A 20891-nucleotide genomic window follows, 5' to 3' on the forward strand; every position below is an offset into this window, starting at 1 on the left:
ACCTGGGCCGGGGTTTCACCATCCTGCATCTCTTAGTCATGTCAAAACTGTGACGTGGAGTGTTTAATTTTAAAAAAATCACAGTCTCAGTATTGAGCCTGGCAGAGCAATACGAGTAGCAAGTAACAAGTTACAGAAATGGAGTTGCAAGGCATTCAGGTAAGGCCTAAGCATATTCAGAAAGCTAAAATAAGGTGCTCTTTTTATTGTAGCTTGTTACAATTATTATGACTCTTTCCTTGGGGTTCCCTGGTAGATCAGGTGCTGGTAGAGCCACAGCTGTAGCCTCCCCTGTGCAGACGTCGCTGCTGCTGCTGCTTCCCAACTCCCTTGCTGCTGTTTGTGTCCAGCCTAACATAACATGACATGCATATGATGCAGCATGAAGCGCCCAGCGGGAGGGCGTTAACCGGCAAAAGTCATGTTTATGTAATACAGCAGCGCAAACAACCCTCTTGCCCGGCTTTTTCCATCACATGGCTACAGCTGCTGCTGTTCATTTAATCCACTGACTGACAGTATGAGGTTTTCCTGTACTCGCAGCAGATTGCAAAAATGAATGCATTATGCAAAGAAGTATTCCTTTTCCTTACCAAAATAATACAAGTGCCACAGGAGCTATGAAATCGTTCCCTGGGCTTGTTATACTGTCTAGCAGGCATCAACACCACACGTGCCTGGAAAAAAACATCCAAACCATCCCGAGTTGGGTTTGTCACCCATTGTGCGAATGGGCGTGTGCTGTTATTTCCTAACAAAAGTGCATAAAAGACACCAATGAAGTTAAAAGACGGTACTTATGTTTTCTTGGTGTAAATGAAGTTGATTAGTTAAGCTGAAGGCATAAAATATATGATGAAATGCCGAGTTGCTGTGTGTCTTTGTTGGGAAATGTAGAACGTCAATTTATTTGCAAATAAAGTAAAACAACATGGAGCTGAAAAATTGCACCCCAGTGGAGAATGTCTGGGAAACTGAGCTGATGTGATGCTTGATCTTCATTAAAAGGCAGTGGGAATGCTGGAAATATACTTCAATTTCTCCAGCTCTACAAGGACTGTAGTATCACCAGTATTTGTAAAGTATCCCCCAAGAACTGGATGCTACAGCAAGTGCAGTACCGTCAACATTTACCTGAAACAAAGACGGAGTAGAAGAAGTCTTGGGGTGATTTTTAGGAAGTGGAGCTGAGACAAACCTGGTACGAACACTGCTGGGGTGCCTTTGACAACCTCAGAACCTTTTTGTGTTGATTTGTGAATTCTCAAGGTGTCCCTCTGAGCTAAGTCAACTGAGACATCTGAGGGCAAACTGTGTTGGTTAAGGTCACCCCAGAGATCAGTGAAATCTGCTTGACCTCAAATAGGACAATAAATTGTTTAAAAACACCTCAAGCACTCTCAGATATTCAACAGTAGATGTGAGTGTTGAAAGTAGCCGAGGTCTCTGGAGATTTTTAGACCAGTAGTACCTGTCTCACGTCACTCTGGTATTTTATGACAGTGAGTTGAACACAGCACGGCACATGTTTGAACCCAACAGGTCAATCTCTTCCAAAGCATCATGTTGCCAACCTAACATCAACCATGGCAAGGGAGAGGGTCATTTTTTGGCTAATTGTATTGCAGGTGAAGCAGGGTGAATACTGACAGCCTGCCTGGGCAGAGGAGATGAAGACTGGGGACCGATAGCATACTTTTGGTAGACCACCTTGCACATCCCCTTCTTGTGTTTTGAGCTGTAAGAAGTTTGCTGCTTTCAAGCCAAAGTCCTACAGCAGTAAATGAACCCAGGCTGCATACTTGCAGCACTTGCCTTTCCGTTTCTTGCCAGCTGTCCTATATAGCTCTGCTAAAAATGTATTTCATGCCCAGCTTCCTGAGCTCTGTCTTATTTAACAAGATGGCCATGGACATGCTGAAGTCAGTGATTGTAAGTAACCCTAATTATCTTGTCACTGCCTTTTAGTTCACTTTGTGCCTTCATGCCAGGGCACTAAAATACTCTCTTTTTGATACGTTGAACAATCAATGTCTGTACTGGTAGAATTACAAGTTTTTGTTAATGTTTCTGGATTGTAGGAAAACCAGTTTTTAATCATCACCACTGTTAAATTTTAAGATCTGCTGAGAAATATGAGAACACAGAGGCCAAAGATCTATGAGCATTTCTGGCTTCTAATGCAAGTGTCTCATTCCTCTCCATACCATTTACTCCTGCAGCAATATGTCCGACCACAGTGGGAGAATCACAGAGCTAAGAATGCAAGAAATATCTGGAAAACAGTGTTAACAGCATCTGTGTATTTTTACTACACTGTCCCATGGCTTACTTTGGTTAAAATGCATACTCATTCCCACAAATTTATTTTTGGACTTTACAAGAAAAATCAGATATATGTCTTGGTCCTCTTTGGTACCCGTGTGTGGGTTTGGCTGGAAGTCTGAAAGCAATGAGTGTTTAATCTCATCTTTCAACATATTTTTCGTCCCGTGACTAGTTCTTAGTGTTTTCTCCACTAGTCAGCTTGAATTTTGCATTCCATTATCTCACCCGTTTCTCCTCTGTATATGCCATATCCTCCATTCAGAATGGGTTTTTTCACTCATTGATGTGTTCCCCCTACACATATTTACTCTGCCTTCTACCCAGCAAAGTCAATATTTTTGTGTTCGCCCTTTCTCAGATGTCCTGTCTTTCGCTTGCTACCTCCACTTCATCTCTGTGGCCGTGCTGTGTCCAGCTCCTCTCAGTTCATCAACATTTTGCCTGTAAATTTGATGCTGAAACTGCTCCACGTTGGCAGGTGGAGCCTTCTGCTTTGGCACGGATGATCCCCACCAAACATACACAAAATACAGCGTTTGCAAGTGAAGATGCTCAACTTTGGCGTCTCTGAGGAGGGTTTGCTCAAGGGTCATTGGGGAAACCACAGGGCCCTGTGACTAGTTAGGAGAAACCAGTGAAGAGGAGAGCGCCGTGCCAGAAGGGCTGACACCCGAGATCTGCTGTTAATGGTGATATCTACGATTGAGCTATGTTAAGGATCAGACCGCAGTCTCCCGGCAGCCAAGAGATGTTATTTTATCTGTTACTATCCCATTCTTGAGCTTGTCTGCATAGTATTCAGAGAGGGGAAGAGGCACTTACTATTAAAATAGATTTTGTTTCTATTAACTAATCTTCTTTCTCCAACCTGCTTCATCCTGTGCATCAACCCCCACCACTGGCCACCTGCGTCTGCAGGGAGACCCTTCGGTTGGCATTCTGTCTGGACTGGTGCCATGCCAGCACTTCTTCCTCCTGATAAAAGTGTGTGACTAGCTTGGTTTTAATAACCTTTTTCCATACAAAGTGCTGCTGCCATTCATTTTAATGCCACTTCAGGCTCTGACCAAGTGCTTTACTGGAAGGCAACGTAGGATCTTTAAGAAATCACAGAAGGGAAAGCAGAATGGTGCTACTTGACCATATAATGTACCGAGAGCCACAAGAGCCACGAAACACATCACAGACAGCACGATGTCCTTATTAAATGAGGAGAACACCAGTAGGTTAAATTATCAAGCCCATGTACACCTCCAGCTCAAGGATTGGCTTTGCGTGCATACCCCTTCCTGCAATGACATGTCACTAGAATAGAAATACTTGCATATTTTCCCATAGCAACAGCAAAGGAGAGTGATGTTATGATGTTATCCACTTGGAGAGGAGAGTACCTTTTATCTGTTTTTTTCCTTTACATTTATTCTGCCATTTAATCTCAAGTGTGCTTGCTGTCCTGGACAAATCCCATTTAAGATTTTCCAGCCTGAAATGGATTAGTATATCCCACAGCCCCAACACTTGAATTCTGGAGGGGAAAGGAGGCTGCTTCTCTGTTTCCGTGCTTCCTCTCTCCATTCTTCCTCCCTTCCCTCCGCTGACTTTTGAAATAAGTGACATCCCTACTATATCCCAAGCAGAACGTTCTTCTACAAAATTAGGCTCCTCAACCACCCACCTTTGCACTATGGGCATGTTAAGGATTTAGAGCAGCAACAGAAGTTGGAGTCTCCTGAGTGTTTGCATGAGGTTACCAAGCCCTGGAAAGGAGAACAAGGGAAGAGAGTGGGTAGCACCTGGGATGAAGTTAAAGGCTGAAGGTGGTCACCCACACCCAGGTAGCAGGAATGACAGCTTGAGTTTTCTGAGCTCCGTGTATCCGAGAACCAATTTCTGCCTCCATGGTAACAAAAACAAAATAAAACACACTGTTTTCTCTCTACGTGTCTCTGGAGCGGTGTCCCTTGTGTCTTTCTGCCATATCTTCATCAGGATCAGGAGACTGTTCGCTGTGAACTTCTCCCTTCCTGAAAGAAACAGCAGAGATCTCTCTGTTTCTCTATCTCAGGCTTACATTATACCAATTTATGAAATCGTAGCTAAAGCCAAAAGCAGTAAAAAGACAACAGATAGGTGATGTATTGGAAAAATGATGAGAATCGAACACGCTTGCCTCTTACAAAAGGAAGAAAAATAACACCGGACTGCCTATTTGAAAAGGAAAAAAAAATCACTATAAAAATAACCGAGGGGTTACCCTCTCTTTCTTTAACAAAAAGGAACGTGAAGTCAGTGATTCAGTCTCCTGAGAAGTCGCTGTTTCTGCCTTGAGGGAGCCCCACATAATTTCCCTGTGAGATTTGGGAACTGAGGGGGTGTTTATGCAAGTGTTTCATTCTTCTGCAAAACAGCGCTTGTCAAAGAAAGAAACCAGGAAGATGTGATAATTAAATATGGAATATTTCTGATGAGTGTCTTAACTGGAAAAAATGTCACATATGCGAGTCTGATTTGGAAAGGGACGCGAGACGGGTTGTTAGGACAGATAAATCTTTCTGATGAATTATAGTGGCTTAGTGGCACCGAGAAGAAACCGAATACTCCTTGTTCTGTTTTCTGGATGAATTAATTTCTTCCCATCTGTTCCCAAGGATCAGTGACATTTTCCTAATACAACCGTGGTTTTTTGACATATGCCTATAGATACTCAGCATAATAGGAGCCCAGCTTTAACCCATAACATGTTTTGTATGTTTTCACACGGGGTGCTGTATGTCCCCCTGGGCACGCACCAATGTCGGGTGAGGTGACCACAGCCGGACCACCCCATGGCCATGCTGGAACAGAAGGAGACACCACAAACCCATTATTTTCCTTCTACTTTAGCCAGTTCAAACCTCAGTTAAGGAGATTATCTCTCTTCTGGAGAAATTCATCAGCTTTCACTTAACTCTCATCAATTCTCTCATTAAATATTTAATGGAATAAGGTGGTTTTTACATGAGCCTCAGGGTTACACCACCAGCCATGCAAGAGGTGAGCACATGCCAGAATCACAGAGTCACAGAGTGTCGGGGATTGGAAGGGACCTCGACAGCTCATCCAGTCCAATCCCCCTGCCGGAGCAGGAACACCCAGATGAGGTTACACAGGAAGGTGTCCAGGTGGGTTTGAATGTCTCCAGAGTAGGAGACTCCACAACCCCCCTGGGCAGCCTGTTCCAGTGTCTGTCACCCTCACTGAGAAGAAGTTCCTTCTCAAATTTAAGTGGAACCTTTTGTGTTCCAGTTTGAACCCATTACCCGTTGTCCTATCATTGGTTGTCACCGAGAAGAGCCTGGCTCCATCCTCGTGACACTCACCCTTTATATATGTGTAAACATTAATGAGATCACCCCTCAGTCTCCTCTTCTCCAAGCTAAAGAGCCCCAGCTCCCTCAGCCTTTCCTCATAAAGGAGATGCTCCACTCCCTTCAGCATCTTTGTTGCCCTTAATCATCTTTGTTGCCAGCAGAAGTAAAGCTGCTGGAATGAGTTTAAACCCGTCTCTTTCTGTGTTCCTGAACGAGCACAGTCATGGTGTTATAGATCTGTGAGAAACATACAGACCCCTTCAATGTTATGTGGAGACTGTTAGCAGAGATGTAAGGGTGTAGTAACGATGCTGTCGCACCTCCTCTCCACACTTGGGAAGAGGGTTGCAGAGGCTGAAGCTGCCAGAATGCTCCCCTGGAGATGCAAGAGGATCACCCTTTTCTGAGCATACACGCATGCAGATTTTGGAGAGGCTTTAGCATGTAGTGTTTGAGTCACCATCCCTGAGGGTGTTTAGAAGATGCGTAGAGGCAGCGCTCAGGGATGTGGTTTAGCGGTGGACTTGACAGTGTGAGGTTAATGGTTGGACTCGATGATCTTAAAGGTCTTTTCCAACCAAAATGACTCTATGATTATATATAGCTATATATGGATAATTTTTATAGAAGTGTCCCCTCAAGCTGGGGAAGCCACCCAGGGAACGTCTGCTTCACACCCTGAAGGGCTTAGGCTCCTGTTTCTCAGAGAACTGGTTGTGAAGCTTGTTTTAAACTCAAATAAAGCAATGTATTTTCCCGTCTTTTGTTCCAGACACTGCTGATTGGTTTCACTGAAATGTTGATTAAAAAAAACTCTATCGCATCAAGACAGACACCGTCATGAGAAATTTCAGCCCAACTGGCTCATATTTAATAATGTGCATATGGCGTGCTAGCAGCATACGGGACAAGTCAGCTAATTAAATTAGAATTATTTTATTTGATAATTTATGGTTAGTTTTACCAATATCTCTAATAATGCTGCAGCTAACACAAGAATTTTAAAGCATCCTTGGAAACTCTGATTGAACTTGACGTAAGATAATGGATTTGCTTAATTTCAAGCTCCAACCTCACACAGTTCATCGCTAAAATACGGGACTACTTGAAGGTACACACACATCTGAAAATAAAAATGCAGAGACAGATAAAGGGGAAAAAAAAAATGGTATCTCAGAAAATCTGGATTATATGGGTGACCTTCCCACAAGCAAAAGCAGAACACAAAAGAGAATCAACAATTGGATATTATCAAGCGGGTCTGTGCGCGGTGGGTTTCTATACTTAGCTGCCGCACAGGCTTGGGAAGCATCTGAGGTAAAATTTGCAGCAATTCGAAATTCTGAAACAACTTGACATCTTAATTTCATGTGTAAGGGTGCAGCTTTCACGGTGACTCCATTAGGCTTCAGGAGAGGATAATTGTACTTCACCAGTTTAGAGGGAGGCGCGTACTGGGGGATGAAGGACTGATGAACTTTAAAAGTGCCTTTGAGAACTTGGAGAAAGGAGAACAAGACCGGGAAAGGTTTCCTCATTTTTCTTTCCCTAGCCTTGGAGGTTTAGAGAAACGTGACTTATCTATAAATAAGGGGAATGTATAAATAAAAAAACAGTCTCCAAACCTGAGCCTAAAACTGATCTCAGTGTTGCTTTCCATTGACAGATAACAAATATGCTCCTGCAGTCACTCTCAATGGGTTCATCTTTATTCTTGGAGGAGCTTATGCACGAGCAACCACCATCTATGACCCAGAGAAAGGCAATATTAAAGCAGGTCCCAACATGAACCACTCCAGGCAGTTCTGCAGGTGAGAAAAACCATTAAAACTGAATTACCAGTGCCTTAATGTTTTCTGCTGATAAATGAGCTCATACAACCTACCAGTGAAGGGGCGAGGGGGAGGGAGGTGTGTACCATCTGGGGGGGTTTCCTCATCTCCTTTTTGGACGTGTTCAGGGATGCGGCATTTCCCGAAGTGCACACCCAGGACTTTGCTATGGTTCACGTGTCTCCTCACGTTCGGGCGTGATGGATCACGGGAGGGACGTGTGTTGGGCTCCTCCAGTGACCACAGAAACGCTGTTTTCCTCACTTTGCCATGTGTAACCGGAGGATGATAAATACCTGCTCTAATAGAGACCACCATAATGTGGAACATGTTTTTGCTAACTAGCTAAAAGGCTATTGAAAGAAAAAAAAAATACTGAGTAAGCACCACACACTGATACTAATTATTATTTATTACGTGCTTTTGATTGCTTTTTGGGCTCGCTTCCTCAGTCCCAGTCACAGGTTTAACAAACTTCCCGAGTTGGCTGACAAAAATAAAACTTGGCAGCCAGGTGCTGGCAGAACTTAAAGGCCTTTTAAAAGGTATTACGTGACTGTTACAGAAAGACGGGCTTGTTTCAGGTTTTAGGCAGCGCCAGCCCCTCGCAGAGCAGACCCCACGCTGGGGACATGCTGAGCTCTCGGTTTCATGGGGACACCGCTGGTCCCCGAACGCTGTCACAGGCGCTGGGTGAAGGTTTGTTCTCCGTGTGTGATGCAGCAGCGTCTCGAGAATCTGAGCAAAACCAGGGCAGAGCGGTTGTTTCGGGCAAAATACTGGCTGGGGTGGGAGGAATAGCAGCAATGGGGCAGCAGCTGGGCCACGTCTCCCAACCCTTCTGCCCAAAGCTCTGCTCCTCACCCCAGGGGTGTCCCTGGCCCCCATCCTACAGCTGAAAAACACCTCCGTGTTTTGTCACATTTAACCTTTCGCTTTGGCGCAGATGAGAAGAATTCATTTTTAAGAAAGCATGCTCAGGCTTTCTGGTTTTGCTTTGTTTTTTTTTCTTCTGGTTTTCTCCTTTTTTCCCCTGTTTTTATCCATTTAAGGAGCGCCCTCTCTTGGCTGCTGAGCCGCTTTTCGTTGCAAGAAAAGGGCTCCGAGCCGCCAGTGGCCGCTGCCCCGTGCATCCTGCGCCAAGGACGGATCTTCTTGTCCCTGCGCTTTAGCAGGAGGTGAAAGAGGATGAGGAGGAGACTCCAGTGCTCAGGCAGCTGCTAATGATAGTTTTTCTCCCAAAAACTAGAAATAAACGGTATAATTCAGCTCAGGAATAGAGCCCTAACCCATAAAATGAACTGCGAGGGATTTGTGCGTTTGATACATTCCTGTATCTTCCCATAGAGACGGATGAACTGCTCTTTGGACATCTCTGTTTTGTAAAACGTAACAAAATACTGTTTGTTAAGCATCTGGAATACATGACAAGAGAAATTGCAGTGGTGATTTCAAGCAGGGGCTGTTGGCTGAGCATCTCACCCGAAAACTTCCCAGGGTTTGGAACGTGAAGGGATTTGTTGCTCTGCACCGTGCGGAAGGGAATCCAGCGGGAGACCTTGTGATGGACCAAGGAGAGTAAACCGGTCACCTAAATATTCACTGCTGCTTAAGCACCATAGTAAATGGGCTTTGCTTAAGTAGAACATGACACCCGCCAGTAAAAAGTAACTTCAGACTTTTAAATGACATTTTTGCTAAAGCCTAAAGCAATAGCAGACTGGAAACCTACGTATATAGTTGGGATAGTCACCAAAACCGAGAATATTTCAGTACAGCCAATTGGATACCAAAAAAAAGGCACCATTTCAAAAATTCTTAAATGTGCTGGAAACAGTCAAGGAAGAATATTTCAGCCAAAGGGAGATGTAAAACCTATGACAAAAACTAAATGAATCAGTATGTATGGAAATAGGGAAAATGGGAGGTTGGCAGTAACAAAAAGGTTAAAAACTGGCTGCTGCTACAGGAGGCTGAGGGAGTCAGTGAAGTACTAAGGGCTAAGAGGAGTAAAAAGAAAGGTACTTTAAACCTTTTGGGATCAAATTTGTAATTTTAGTCAGTTATAAAACCATTGCTGGTGAGGTAGCAAAGTGTAACACAGACTGGTCGGATGGATATTTCTCATCTGCATTTGGAGCAAGAAGGTTTGGCTCCATATTGTGCTGTGAGGGACTGAACACGGTCACTGTTGGCAGCAAGGAAAGATGTGAACTCAGAAATCAAGTTCTCAGATCAGGCATCGCAGCCATTTTAGACACAGGCATCTTTAGAGACTTCACTGAGAAGCTGATTGAGCCACTAATGTTGATCTTTAATAACTCTTACAGTTCAGGATGGATCAGGGCACTGCCAAAGTGTTTCTGTATTTTGAGAAGGTGAAAGGGAGAATTGCAGTGCAGCAATTAATTTTTCAAAGTACCAACGTCAGGCTAAGTGGTCTCACTTAGCCTCATGTTGGTCCTCTGCAAAATACCAGAGTGATTAATTTGGGATTTCATCAACAAATAACTAGATGCTAATAATATAATGAAGAGCAATCAATACGCTTTCCTGGAAAATTGGTCTTGTTAAACCAACCTGTTGTCTTTTGCTTTTTGGGGGGGTGGAAACCGGGATCTTCGTTTTGGTTTCTAATAAAACACGGCTGGCTGCTAAAGACAACTGTGATGCCATAATATACTGCGATTTCTCCAAGGTATTTGGCTGGTATTATATGGAATTAACAAGCCACACATTAGAGCGATTAAATCTGCTTCACTGACAGATCTCAAAATGTAGTTGTTAATGAGAAGATATCATTGAGCAAGGCCACTGGTAGCGAGCATTGATTCTTCTTCAGGGTTATTTAATATATCTACCAACAATCCAGGTAATAAAACATCTCCCCTGGTAAGGCTGCAGGTGACATAACACTCGGTGGCTAAAAAAATACTACAGACGGAGCTGTTCTAGCCAGTTATCTGCATGTCTCAAGCTATCAGCAGTGTTTTAAATGCAAATGAATACATGGAGGAAGCACAGTCAGAGCAGCCCTGCTCCCCTTGGAACGTCAGGTACCCAGAGGAGCACAGAAAGGAGGCCACTCGGAGCGAGACAACGCCAGCTCTCATCGCAACGCGGTGGAGAACGGGTCAGTGCAATATTGGACATAACACATGAGCCCTAACACCAAAATGAAAACTAGTTGAAGCTGGGAAGAGCGAGCGCTGCTGCGGACGGCGTTGGTGAGATGAGCACAGGTCTTGGGTCCACGCACCGACGTGTGGAAATATCAGCAGAAGTTCAAAGGAAAGCTGCGAAAATGACCCCGGGTGGCAAATCAAATCTTCGACATGAAATTTAAGGTGTTTATCAAAAAAAAGGCTGAAAGGTGACTTGATCACGGGGAGCGAGTGGAAAAGCTTTCAGTCCGGCACACAAAGGCTTAGCAGGTTACAAGGGCTAGAAAGTCAAGTTACACATCTCAGACTTGAAGTGAGGCGCTTTCCCAACACAGCAGGATAATTAAACAGTGAACCAGCAAGGGAGGGAGCAAACTCACCAACACTCGCTGTTTTTAAGAGGAGATTAGATATGTTTCCAAGAGAGATACTGCCTGGGGAAAAGTCCGTGGCCTGCGTATACACAAGCTCAGATCAGCTAAGCACAGAGATCCCTCCTGACCTTAGTCTATGAATCTATAAATCCCTCATTCCACTCATTAGCATGGATCACAAAAAACACGGTTTAAAAGCAGCAACATAAACAACTTAAAAATTAACTGCATGGTATTGATCTCCTCTCACCAGGAATCACTCGATACCAAATTTGCTGGGAAAAATCTTGGCGGCATCACTTTTATTTTTATCTGCACTGTTTCTACATGTTAGTGACTAGGGAGCATGATGGCTTTGAGCGCAGGGAAAAGTAATGTATGTGACATTCCCCACATCTGTAAAATTAAAGGTCCATTCGAATGGTTTTAATACCAAGTTAAATTGCTTTTAATGAAAAACGAAAAATAAATGGCTCAGGTCTCCAGCTCACAATCAACAGAAGAGCAAATGGAGCATCATTTTCAGATTAAGCCCGGCCTGATGGAAGTCAATAAGAAATTCGTGTTGACCTAGAATTAACCCTTTGAGGGATGTTGCCAAGTGGGCAAAGAGCCATAATATGCCTGAAGCGTTATAAAATTCACTGCGAGTTCACACACAGGTCTTGAACCCCTTCCATGCGACATGTGAGGGTGAGGGAAATATTTGACGTTTCCCAGACATCAGGCAAGTGTCTCCTGTTTGCCATGTGTCCTGTCTCAGTTTGGCAGCTCTGAGTTTGTAGGATCTTTGGAGGCGATGACGGCAGGATGGGGATGAAGAGCAGAGATGGTGACACCTTGCTCAGCTGGACACCCCCCTCCAGAAACACTTACAAAGACATCCCTCCCCTCCAGCGCTGGCGAGTCCTCCCTTTGCAGGCAGACACTCGCCCTTCCCCCCATGCCCTTCAAGGGTTGATTTTTCCACGAGCAAAAAGAATACTGAATGTGTTTCTGTGCATGATTAAAAATTCCATATTCTGCTCGCTTAGGATGCAGGCGGCGTGCAAACAGGCCTGTGCTACAGGAGCCTCCACGGGGCAACAGCGGCAGCGTGGTGGTGCCAGCAATAATTCCAGAGCAGCTAATTTAGTACCAGCAATTCCCAACAGACACCAGAAAAGCATTTTCTTCTTCCTCCTCTGACTGTTAACCAGTAAGATTTATTAGATGGTTCTGCCGAATGGAAATCTTTAATAAAACTTCAACTCGGGCTGAACAGCACAAAAAACAGGGTCGGTTTGTGGATTTTTTTTTTCCCCCCTCTTCTTTTTAAATAAGCCCTTGTTCTTGAACAGCCAAGCATGGTGACTCCTGTGCTTAACTACCAGGCGTTGCTAATGTACAGCACCAGCCGCAGACCCCCCAGCTGATTCCTTCCCTCATTGCAGAGTTCTGTTAACTCCGGGCGCTGGAAGGGGCTGGAGCACAGCGTGTCTGGATGGATATTCCCAGGTGCAGCTATTACAGCGCACGGTTCCTAAATGGCCGCGCACTTTTGGAGCCCGCAGACATAAAGTCTGGTCTGTTCTGCAGGCAGCATTTGCAGCTGGAGGTGTTCACAGTCCACAAGGGATGAACCGAAATCTTCCAGCGTATCTGGAAGGAGACGTGTGGCTGGGACTCGGCTCCACGGACAGCAGATAAGAGCTGCCGCACCAGGCTAATAGCAATAATTTCTGCAGCAGCTGATGACACGAAGGATTTCGTTGTGCAGCAAAGCGTGACTGATGCAGACAGAGCACTCAGGCCGTTACTGATGTGCGCTGGACTTTGGAATAAAACATTGCTGTTTTTTCATCAACGAGTAACGATGCCACCCGATGGCTTCGGATCATTAGCAAGGGAAAGCGCTCACGGAGTAAGGGAGAGTAAAACTGGAGCACGGCCAAAACACCCACAGTAATAATCCCTCTCCAAGAAGTGGCATGATATTCTCCTAATTGACCATGACTAATCCGGACCCTCATTTATCCATCTCGCTGTAAAGATGACACCCCTGGCAGCACAAGACGGCCACCCCGGCTCGAGCCCTCTCCAACATAACATCCCAGCTGCCAACCACGGAGGTCGTCAGCACCGCGACCAAACTCTGGAGGACACCTCGGCACCCCGAGCACCACCACGCACGGAGGCGGCGGTGATGCCTTTCACTTCAGTGTTACAAACCGCCGTGCAGGTTTCACTCAAAGGTCCCTGGTTTAAGCGAAAGCTTAACAGGATGTTGGCAGCTCTGCCCAGCACCACACGCAGCCACTGCCCACGGCGACTGAAACCCACTGGCCTCTCTGGTCCTGGTGCTCGCTGCACCCAGCTGCTGAGCATCGTTCAGTTCCACCTCCTGGAGGCTTAGGGCAGGAAGGAAATTCACCCACTAATAAATGCAGGGATTTTTTTTTTTTCTTCTTCCTCTAAGCAGATTCTGTGTCTATCTAAACTGATAATATTTAATAACTTTCATGGAACTGCTCCAAATAAATTAGTGAGTGCCTGTGGATGCATAGGCAGGAGTGAGGAGGGAGAGGAGCTTTGTTTGTGGACTCGGAAGATATTAAGATTCAGGGAATCAAAACAACATGCTAATTCAGCTGTTTCAAATCTCATTACAACCCCAGACATTACAATGTAGGGTTTTACTTTGTTTTTTTTTTCATTTTTTAACATTCCCTGATAAGGCTGATGTGATCTTTAGAACTGAGCAGGAAATTTTAAAATAACAATAATCAAAACTGACAAACTTTGCTGGTAGTCCCACAGCTCGGGGCTGTGCTTAGCCCTCATGCCTAAGAGAGAGAAGGGCTGGAGCAGGCGCTCCCAGACACTTGGCTCTCAAACACCACAGAAAAGCAGCCCTGACATCCTCTGCTTTGGGTTGGTTCCAAACTACTGCCTATCAAGAGACTTTCGCTATGAGATGCTCTTCAATGAGAAACAGAGGCTCTGTAACATTCGTGATGGGAAGGTGACCACCGAGCCAACGGCAGCTGAGCTGCCTGAGCAGGTCCCCAGGTGAAAGCACCTACATGCTGAGCCCTGCGCTCCACACCTGGGCTGGAGTACAGGTCGGTTTGCTCCCGTGTGATTAAACAAAAGTTCATTGAAAAGCAATCTGATGTCAAATGCAGGAAAAGAGAAAAAAAAAAAAAAAAAAAGAGCAAATTGCATCCTGGGCCACATCTGTAGGGTTACGAGCAGAGATGGAGCTGTGATCATCCCACTTTGTTCAGTGCTTGTAAGGCTGCACCTGGAGTACTGTGCTCAGTTTTGGTCCTCAGAATTCCAAAAAGACATGGACAAGACTGGAGAGGGTCCAAAGGAAGACTATGAAGGTGATCAATGGGCTGGAGAACCTGCCCTGTGAGGAAAGACCAGAGGAGTTATGTCTCTTCTCCCCGGAGAGGAGAAGGCTCGGCGGGACCTCACACAGTATTCCAGCTCCTAAAGGGTGGCTACAAGGAGGATGGAGGCTCTATCTTCACAAGGAGTCATGTGGAGAAGACAAAGAGCAATGGTACAAGTTGCACCAGAAGCGATTTCATCCCACTATAAGAAAGAAATTTTTTACAGTGAGAACAATCACTCACTGGAACAACCTCCCCAGGGATGTAGCAGAGTCCTCATCACCGGAGGTTTTCAAGCTAGGAGCAGACAGGGTGCCAGATAATCTCATCACGGCTCCCTTTCCCACAAAAGGTTGAACCAGATGCCCTTTCGAAGTCCCTTCCAGCCTGGGCCATTCTATGTGGCTACAATTCAGGGGCTGGCTTTGCCCATCAAGTCCTTTCCTGGCCACCTGTCAGAGAGAATCTCCTCTCCACCTGTTTGCTCAAGCTGGGGCAGGACAGACAGATTTAAAGGGTGTTCGTATTACACAAGCACTCCAGCCGTGGGCAGCCAGGCCCCCACCAGCCCCTGGTGCCCCCCAGCCTCACCAGGATTCTCTTAAGTAGATGGCAGTAATTACCCGGGGAATAGAAAGCAGGGTCGTTAGCCTGCCGGGTAATCATTTGGAAAATGCTGAGATGTCTTTTCTAGAAGGAGGGGATGAAGTGACCTCTGTTCTGACGCCAGTTACCTTGGTGCTGCTCCTGGGCTGGGGCGGCCGCTGTCCCCAAAGCTGCGGGGGGTCTGTGTCCCCCCAGCCAGGCTCTGCAGAATGGAACCGCCTTCCTTCCTTCCCTGGCTCTGACAGCCCCTAATCATTTCATCTCTCAGGATTAATGGCACCGAGCAATAAACTCGCATCCTAATTATTGTAATTATTTCTTTCTTTGTACGTCAGCCTTGGTAACGATGTTTTTACAGCTGACGGGATGGAAGGGAGGGGAGAAAAGAAATATTGTCACGGTAATGAAGAGAGAGCAGCGAGCACGCTCCTTTCCACTCACTTTCCTCAAGGTTTTAGAGCCCACTTGAGTTGCCTGTTCCCTGAGGTCCCAGAAATTAGCAGTGATTGTCCTAATACCACAAAGTAGCAGCGAGCTAGGACTAAACTCCTAATTGATCTTAAGTACCTACCTCCCACTTTAGCCCCGGAGATGCCTGAATGTCTCCAAAGTCCCCTGGACACGTAAGTACCCTCTGCATACTTAGAGCTGCTGATTTCTTGATAGCAGGAGCAGCTCACAGTTTTTCTTAACCTCAGGCATGACTCACAAGCTAAGCATTATGCTGGTCTTATCTCTGGGAATTGCATACGGAGGGGGCAGAAGCTACTCTAATCACCATTTAAAATTCATACAGGCTTTCAGAGGGTGGAAGCCGGCATCCATTTCTTCCCCAGTGCATTAGCACCGTGATGGGAGGCTGCAGGACTGAGCTGCTCGCCCCAGCAGCTGGGCAGGAATTCTGTTCAGTGCCATAGCCCAGGTACTGGAGAACAAGAGCCCACCCGCCCCAAATCCAGAGAATGGGCTGGAGAAGAACCCAGGCGCAGATCCTGTCGGGAAGATGTCCTTGGCTACTCAGCTGCTCTATGGTGGCAGCAGCTCTGGTTTAGAGTATCATACAATCTTAGAATAGTTTGGGTTGGAAGGGACCTTCAAAGCTCATCCAGTGCCACCCCTGCCATGAGCAGGGACATCTTCACCCAGATCAGGTTGCTCAGAGCCCCGTCCAGCCTGGCCTGGGATGTCTCCAGGGATGGGGCATCCACCACCTCTCTGGCCAACCTGGGACAGTGTTTCACCACCCGCAGTGTAACAAATTTCTTCCTCATGTCTAACCTGAATCTCCCCTCTTCTAGTTTAACACCATCACCCCGTATCGTATCCAGACAGGCCCTGATAAAGAATCTGTCACCTCTGCTCCCTGCTGGCCGTGGGGCCCGAGCCCCCAGGATCCCTGCCGGCAGTGCCCCCCAGCCCCAGCCCCTGGGCAGGAGGGCTCGCTCTCTTTCAGGATGACACTTGCTTTACTCAAGTCCTCGTTCTTCCCCATTTCTCCCTGACGTTTCAAAAATAATTACCAGTGGTTCAGTAAGTTCATTAGCAAACTCCCTTAGGACCCTGGGCTATGTATCATCCAGCCCTGCTAATTTGTGGATAGGCTCTAATCAAGTGTTTCAAGTCTCTCTCTCCTTCCTCCTCCTTTCAGATTAACAGTTATTTTGACAAGATTCTCATTATTTCCTATTTCCTTGCAGTACCCAGGGACTAGGCTTATTTGAGTCCTCACTGTTGTCATTGTGGGTTTATTTTTAACCTCAGGCTCTGCTTCTCCACAAGGACATCAGAGTTTTGTGTTCTTCAGAAACACGTGGCTTTATCACTGCCATTTTAGTCGCTGTTCATCCTGGACCTTCCAGTGCTCTCTTTTCCCATTATCACTCTTGCTGCTCCAAAATTAGCCAGAAGAAATGACTTTGCTTTTACCAAGCCTGCAGAGTTACTACCCTTCTCTAGCTTCTTAGATTTAGGCCAGCTTCTTGACTGCAACTAATTTCTTGTCTTCTCCTCCCTCCTTTTCTCCGGTGTGTACACGCTCTATGAGTCTCCCTTTCTCTTCCCAACACAACCATCTACTGGCTGCTCTGGGGAGGGACCCGACCACCAGAAAAGCCACCAGCAGCCCCATCCGGCTTAATAACATGTTTAAATGTTGGAGGACAAGCTCAGGCTCCCCAGTGGATGAACAGCAGAGCCCGTGGAGAATGTGGCAGCCCCGTGTAGGCCTTTCCATCCAGCTGCCTCCGTTGTCCTTCTGCCCTTTCCAAATGGACAACGGGACCCCAGCCCCTCATTGTCCATCATGCCCTGTGTACAATCGCTGGAGAGGCCAAGGGGTTGAGTGGAAGCAAGGAGGAAGAGATGAGGCCGAAGGGCAATTTCTCTTTCAAATACCCTTCACACCTACGTGTCTTCTTACCAAAAGCCTACAGACCATGGGATTAGCCCAACCTCATTATCCTGGGTTTGCAAGAGATGACTGAAGTCCAGCACTTTGATTTTTAAAGCAGTAAGGTGTTTCTGTTCTCTTCAGAGCCCAGCACGTGGCTCCTGCGCCAGCCCCTCAGCTGCACATCCAACCATCAGCTTCACTTGCCCTGGGGTGGCTTTTCCCTGGACACCCCTCCTGGGTGGGAAGGACAAGTCAGCAGGACCTCCAGGCTCTGCAACCATGGGGCTGAGGCAACAGAGCGTTTTGGGGGGGAGGGGGAGGCTGAGATTTTTGCCCCCACTTTGCAGCATTCATTGCCAATTAGAGGAATAACTTGAAGCAAGGGTTTATTCCAGCCACGGCAGCAGGGACCCCAAATTGTTCAAATCGCTTTTGCGTGTACGTGGTGTTACAATGACACGTTCTTCTGCACATGCTGCTGATCCCGTGTGTGGGCTGGAGAAACATCTTATTTGGACTAACTTACATTGTTTACATTAGAGACAAAATTTACCTGCATGTCAGGAACAAAAAAAAAAAAAAAAAAAAAGGATTAATTTGGGGGAGAGAAAGGGAGAAAGAAGAGAAGTTCCCACACAGCTTTATATAGATAAGAATAAGAGATATATTCATAGCTCACAGAATCACAGAACGGTTGGGGTTGGAAGGGACCTCTGGAGATCACCCAGTCCAACCCACCTGCTAAAGCAGGTTCACCAGAGCAGATCACACAGGAATGTGTCCAGGTGGGTTTGAAAGTCTCCAGAGGAGACTCCACAACCTCTCTGGGCAACCTGTTCCAGTTCACCCCTTTGTTACAATAGATGGGGTTTGTTTTAAGCCTAAAAAGAAAATTGTTGGGTCAGAAAACTAACTAAAGCTTTATTTCTGTTTTTTTTTTAATACAGTGCTGTGGTTCTGGATGGAAAAATTTACGCCACTGGTGGGATTGTTAGCAGCGAAGGACCTGCCCTGGGAAACATGGAAGCCTACGACCCTAAAACAAATACATGGACACTTCTACCAAATATGCCCTGCCCTGTGTTTCGACACGGCTGCGTAGTAATCAAGAAGTACATTCAGAGCGGCTGACGTTACCCTGGAGTTGGACGGAGAACTGTTGGTAGCTGTTGAAAGCGGGCAAGGAGGACAATACTACTTAAGCAGCAAAAGCAGCAAAGCCAGCCAGTGACATTATTGCTCTAAAGTCTTGAATAGTGTCTACATTGAATGTAGAAAAATCATCCTCACCTTTTGGTGAACAAGGAGCAGAGAGCTCCGTGCTATGTAAGATATTGTAACTTAATAATACAAGGGTGTCACTAGATGTTATAGTGGCACTTGTTCTGGACGTCGGCTTTTGGTCAACCCAGGTGCAATAGAATTTCACATATTTTTTAAGCTGGGGAAGAGAGGAAAAAAAAAGAAAATCTGCATTTTACTTCTAGAGCTCAAGCTTGATTCTTAGAATAACCATGCAGATTAGTTTTACTATTACACTTTAGGCATCAATCTATTTGAAAAGGTCAAAGTGTCCTTACCACTTTGATTCCTACATTTGTTTTTAACAAATACATGCTTTTCAATACCAATGACTGAGAGAAATCTTGTGTGACAGATGGCCTACGCTGATGTCAGTCTTCCATCCGATCGAACCAATCTTTCAGTTCTCCAGAGCTGAGCCCAGAAGGGGGGGAGAGGTGGGGACTGGGGAGAAGAGGAATAGCCATTGGTAATAAATTCCATGTAAAATGATGGGGGAAAAGAAAACAGTCTGTTGGTCTGGGTGAGTTTCTGCTCCCGGCGATACTTGTGTGGACACGTGTGGCCGTGCCCGCGGTGGGGGGAGCTTGGGACCTTCTCCTCGGGGTTTCTGCTGATGAGCAGACGTGGCAGCGCTCGGTTCCTGCAACGCGAGGTGAAATGGGTTTCAATTCCAGAGCCATTCCCTGATAAAACCGCTCTTCGCTGCTTCTGATTGGGATCATGCTTAAAACACACGGCGTGGTGTGGGACGCGAAGAAGATGCTCCTGTTGTGGCCACACACTCAGCTTTGGCTCTCAACCAAAATTCCTTATGTTGGGATATACGCCACTATCTTTTATGTAAAGCCTGAGAAGGTTCTTTACTTTGTTTCATTTTTCAAGTTTCCCCATAGGTGTGGAAACCTTATTTACAGATTTTAAACACACAAGTTTAAATCCCATGGTAGAAGAATGCATAGACTTAAGCCCAGTATAAGAGACTTAAAGTGATTACTATATAGAGTTGTAAGTATATGCACAGCACAGGGGTTATATTTTTATATATATTAAAATATTGTCTATCCAGAGAGCGTTGTGATGTGGAAATTCTTTATAATAAATTTATACATAAACGGATCAAATGGGAGATGGACCGGGTAACAGAGAGGGGGCAGGGAAAAGAATCCTAACATTCATAAGTAAGAAGTAACCCCAAGCTAAGGATTGTCTGATTTCTTTCCAAGTAGAAGGGAAAAGAGTTGCCATACTTGCCTTCGCAGACTCAAACCCCAAATGCCGTGTTGGTAATTCAAGTAGGGTCCTACACAGGGCGTGGGTGAGATCTTACAGTCAATATCTAGTTGAATTTCATACCAAATACGCTAGCCTTTTTATACTGAGGGAGGTCTGCCTACAGCTTTGGGGAAATCAATGCAGATGGTTAGCTAATCATCTTATTTTATTAATAATCGTTTATAAAATTAAAAAAAAAAAAATTTGTATCTTGCAGTATTTAAAGTGCTCAAGTCAGCTGAGTCAAGCTATAGGGTGACTCAAGTCTCTCATTTTGACAGTGAGGTTCCAGCCTTTGTTATGCAGTTGTTTTATTTATTCTTAAGAGAAAAAAAAAAAATAAGCACAACAAAATTATATACTAGTATGTCATTTAAAGTATTTATGTCAAACAGGGTGCAAGTGTGAACCTAAAGATTGGAGCACAAGTTTCTAACTGCCTGGGGCAGGACTAATTTTAGTGTTGGTGTGTGTCTGCCTCCAAAGGAGGTGCTACCTGTCAACAAGACCCAAACACATTCAACATTTCCAATATAGCTTATTTCTTCATTTCTCACACTGGAACAAAACTGGCTATTTCTGTGAATAATATTAAAAACAGGGTTATCTGTAATGGTATTGTATATAGTTTATGTTTACTGTTAAGTTCTTGTTATATTATAATAAATATATTTATAGATCTAGATTCAGCATCCAGATTGGATTGATTTTGTCACGACAGAACAATAACACTGCATGGACGGTGACTTCAGCTTTCATCCCAGCTGTGGATGAAAAGGTGTTTGTTCCATCCAGCTTGCAAATCCAAAAATCTACTGCCAGTACTTACATGGCTCAGCAGCTTCCAAAGTACTTCTAAGGATTATTTCAGAAATGAGAATGGAA

General features: G+C 45.4%; 1 protein-coding gene across 4 annotated transcripts in view; it reads left to right on the plus strand.

Moving 5' to 3' along the window:
• The window catches only part of KLHL29 (kelch like family member 29), a 415043-nt gene extending 394352 nt beyond the window's left edge, over nucleotides 1-20691 (plus strand). For 2 of the 4 annotated variants that reach the window (XM_082047373.1, XM_082047374.1), the window contains 2 exons: nucleotides 7345-7489; nucleotides 18377-20691. In XM_082047373.1, the coding sequence (XP_081903499.1) occupies nucleotides 7345-7489; nucleotides 18377-18560 (329 nt within the window). In that variant the 3' untranslated portion in view covers nucleotides 18561-20691. Of the gene's footprint in view, nucleotides 1-6450; nucleotides 6537-7344; nucleotides 7490-18376 lie in introns of those variants that run through there. The other 2 variants (XM_082047375.1, XM_082047376.1) reach the window with 2 other exon arrangements.
• The last annotated feature ends 200 nt before the right edge of the window (nucleotides 20692-20891 follow it).

The sequence above is a fragment of the Streptopelia decaocto genome, assembly GCF_964273445.1.
Source record: "Streptopelia decaocto genome assembly, chromosome: 3".
In the NCBI taxonomy this organism is placed as follows: Eukaryota; Metazoa; Chordata; class Aves; order Columbiformes; family Columbidae; genus Streptopelia; species Streptopelia decaocto.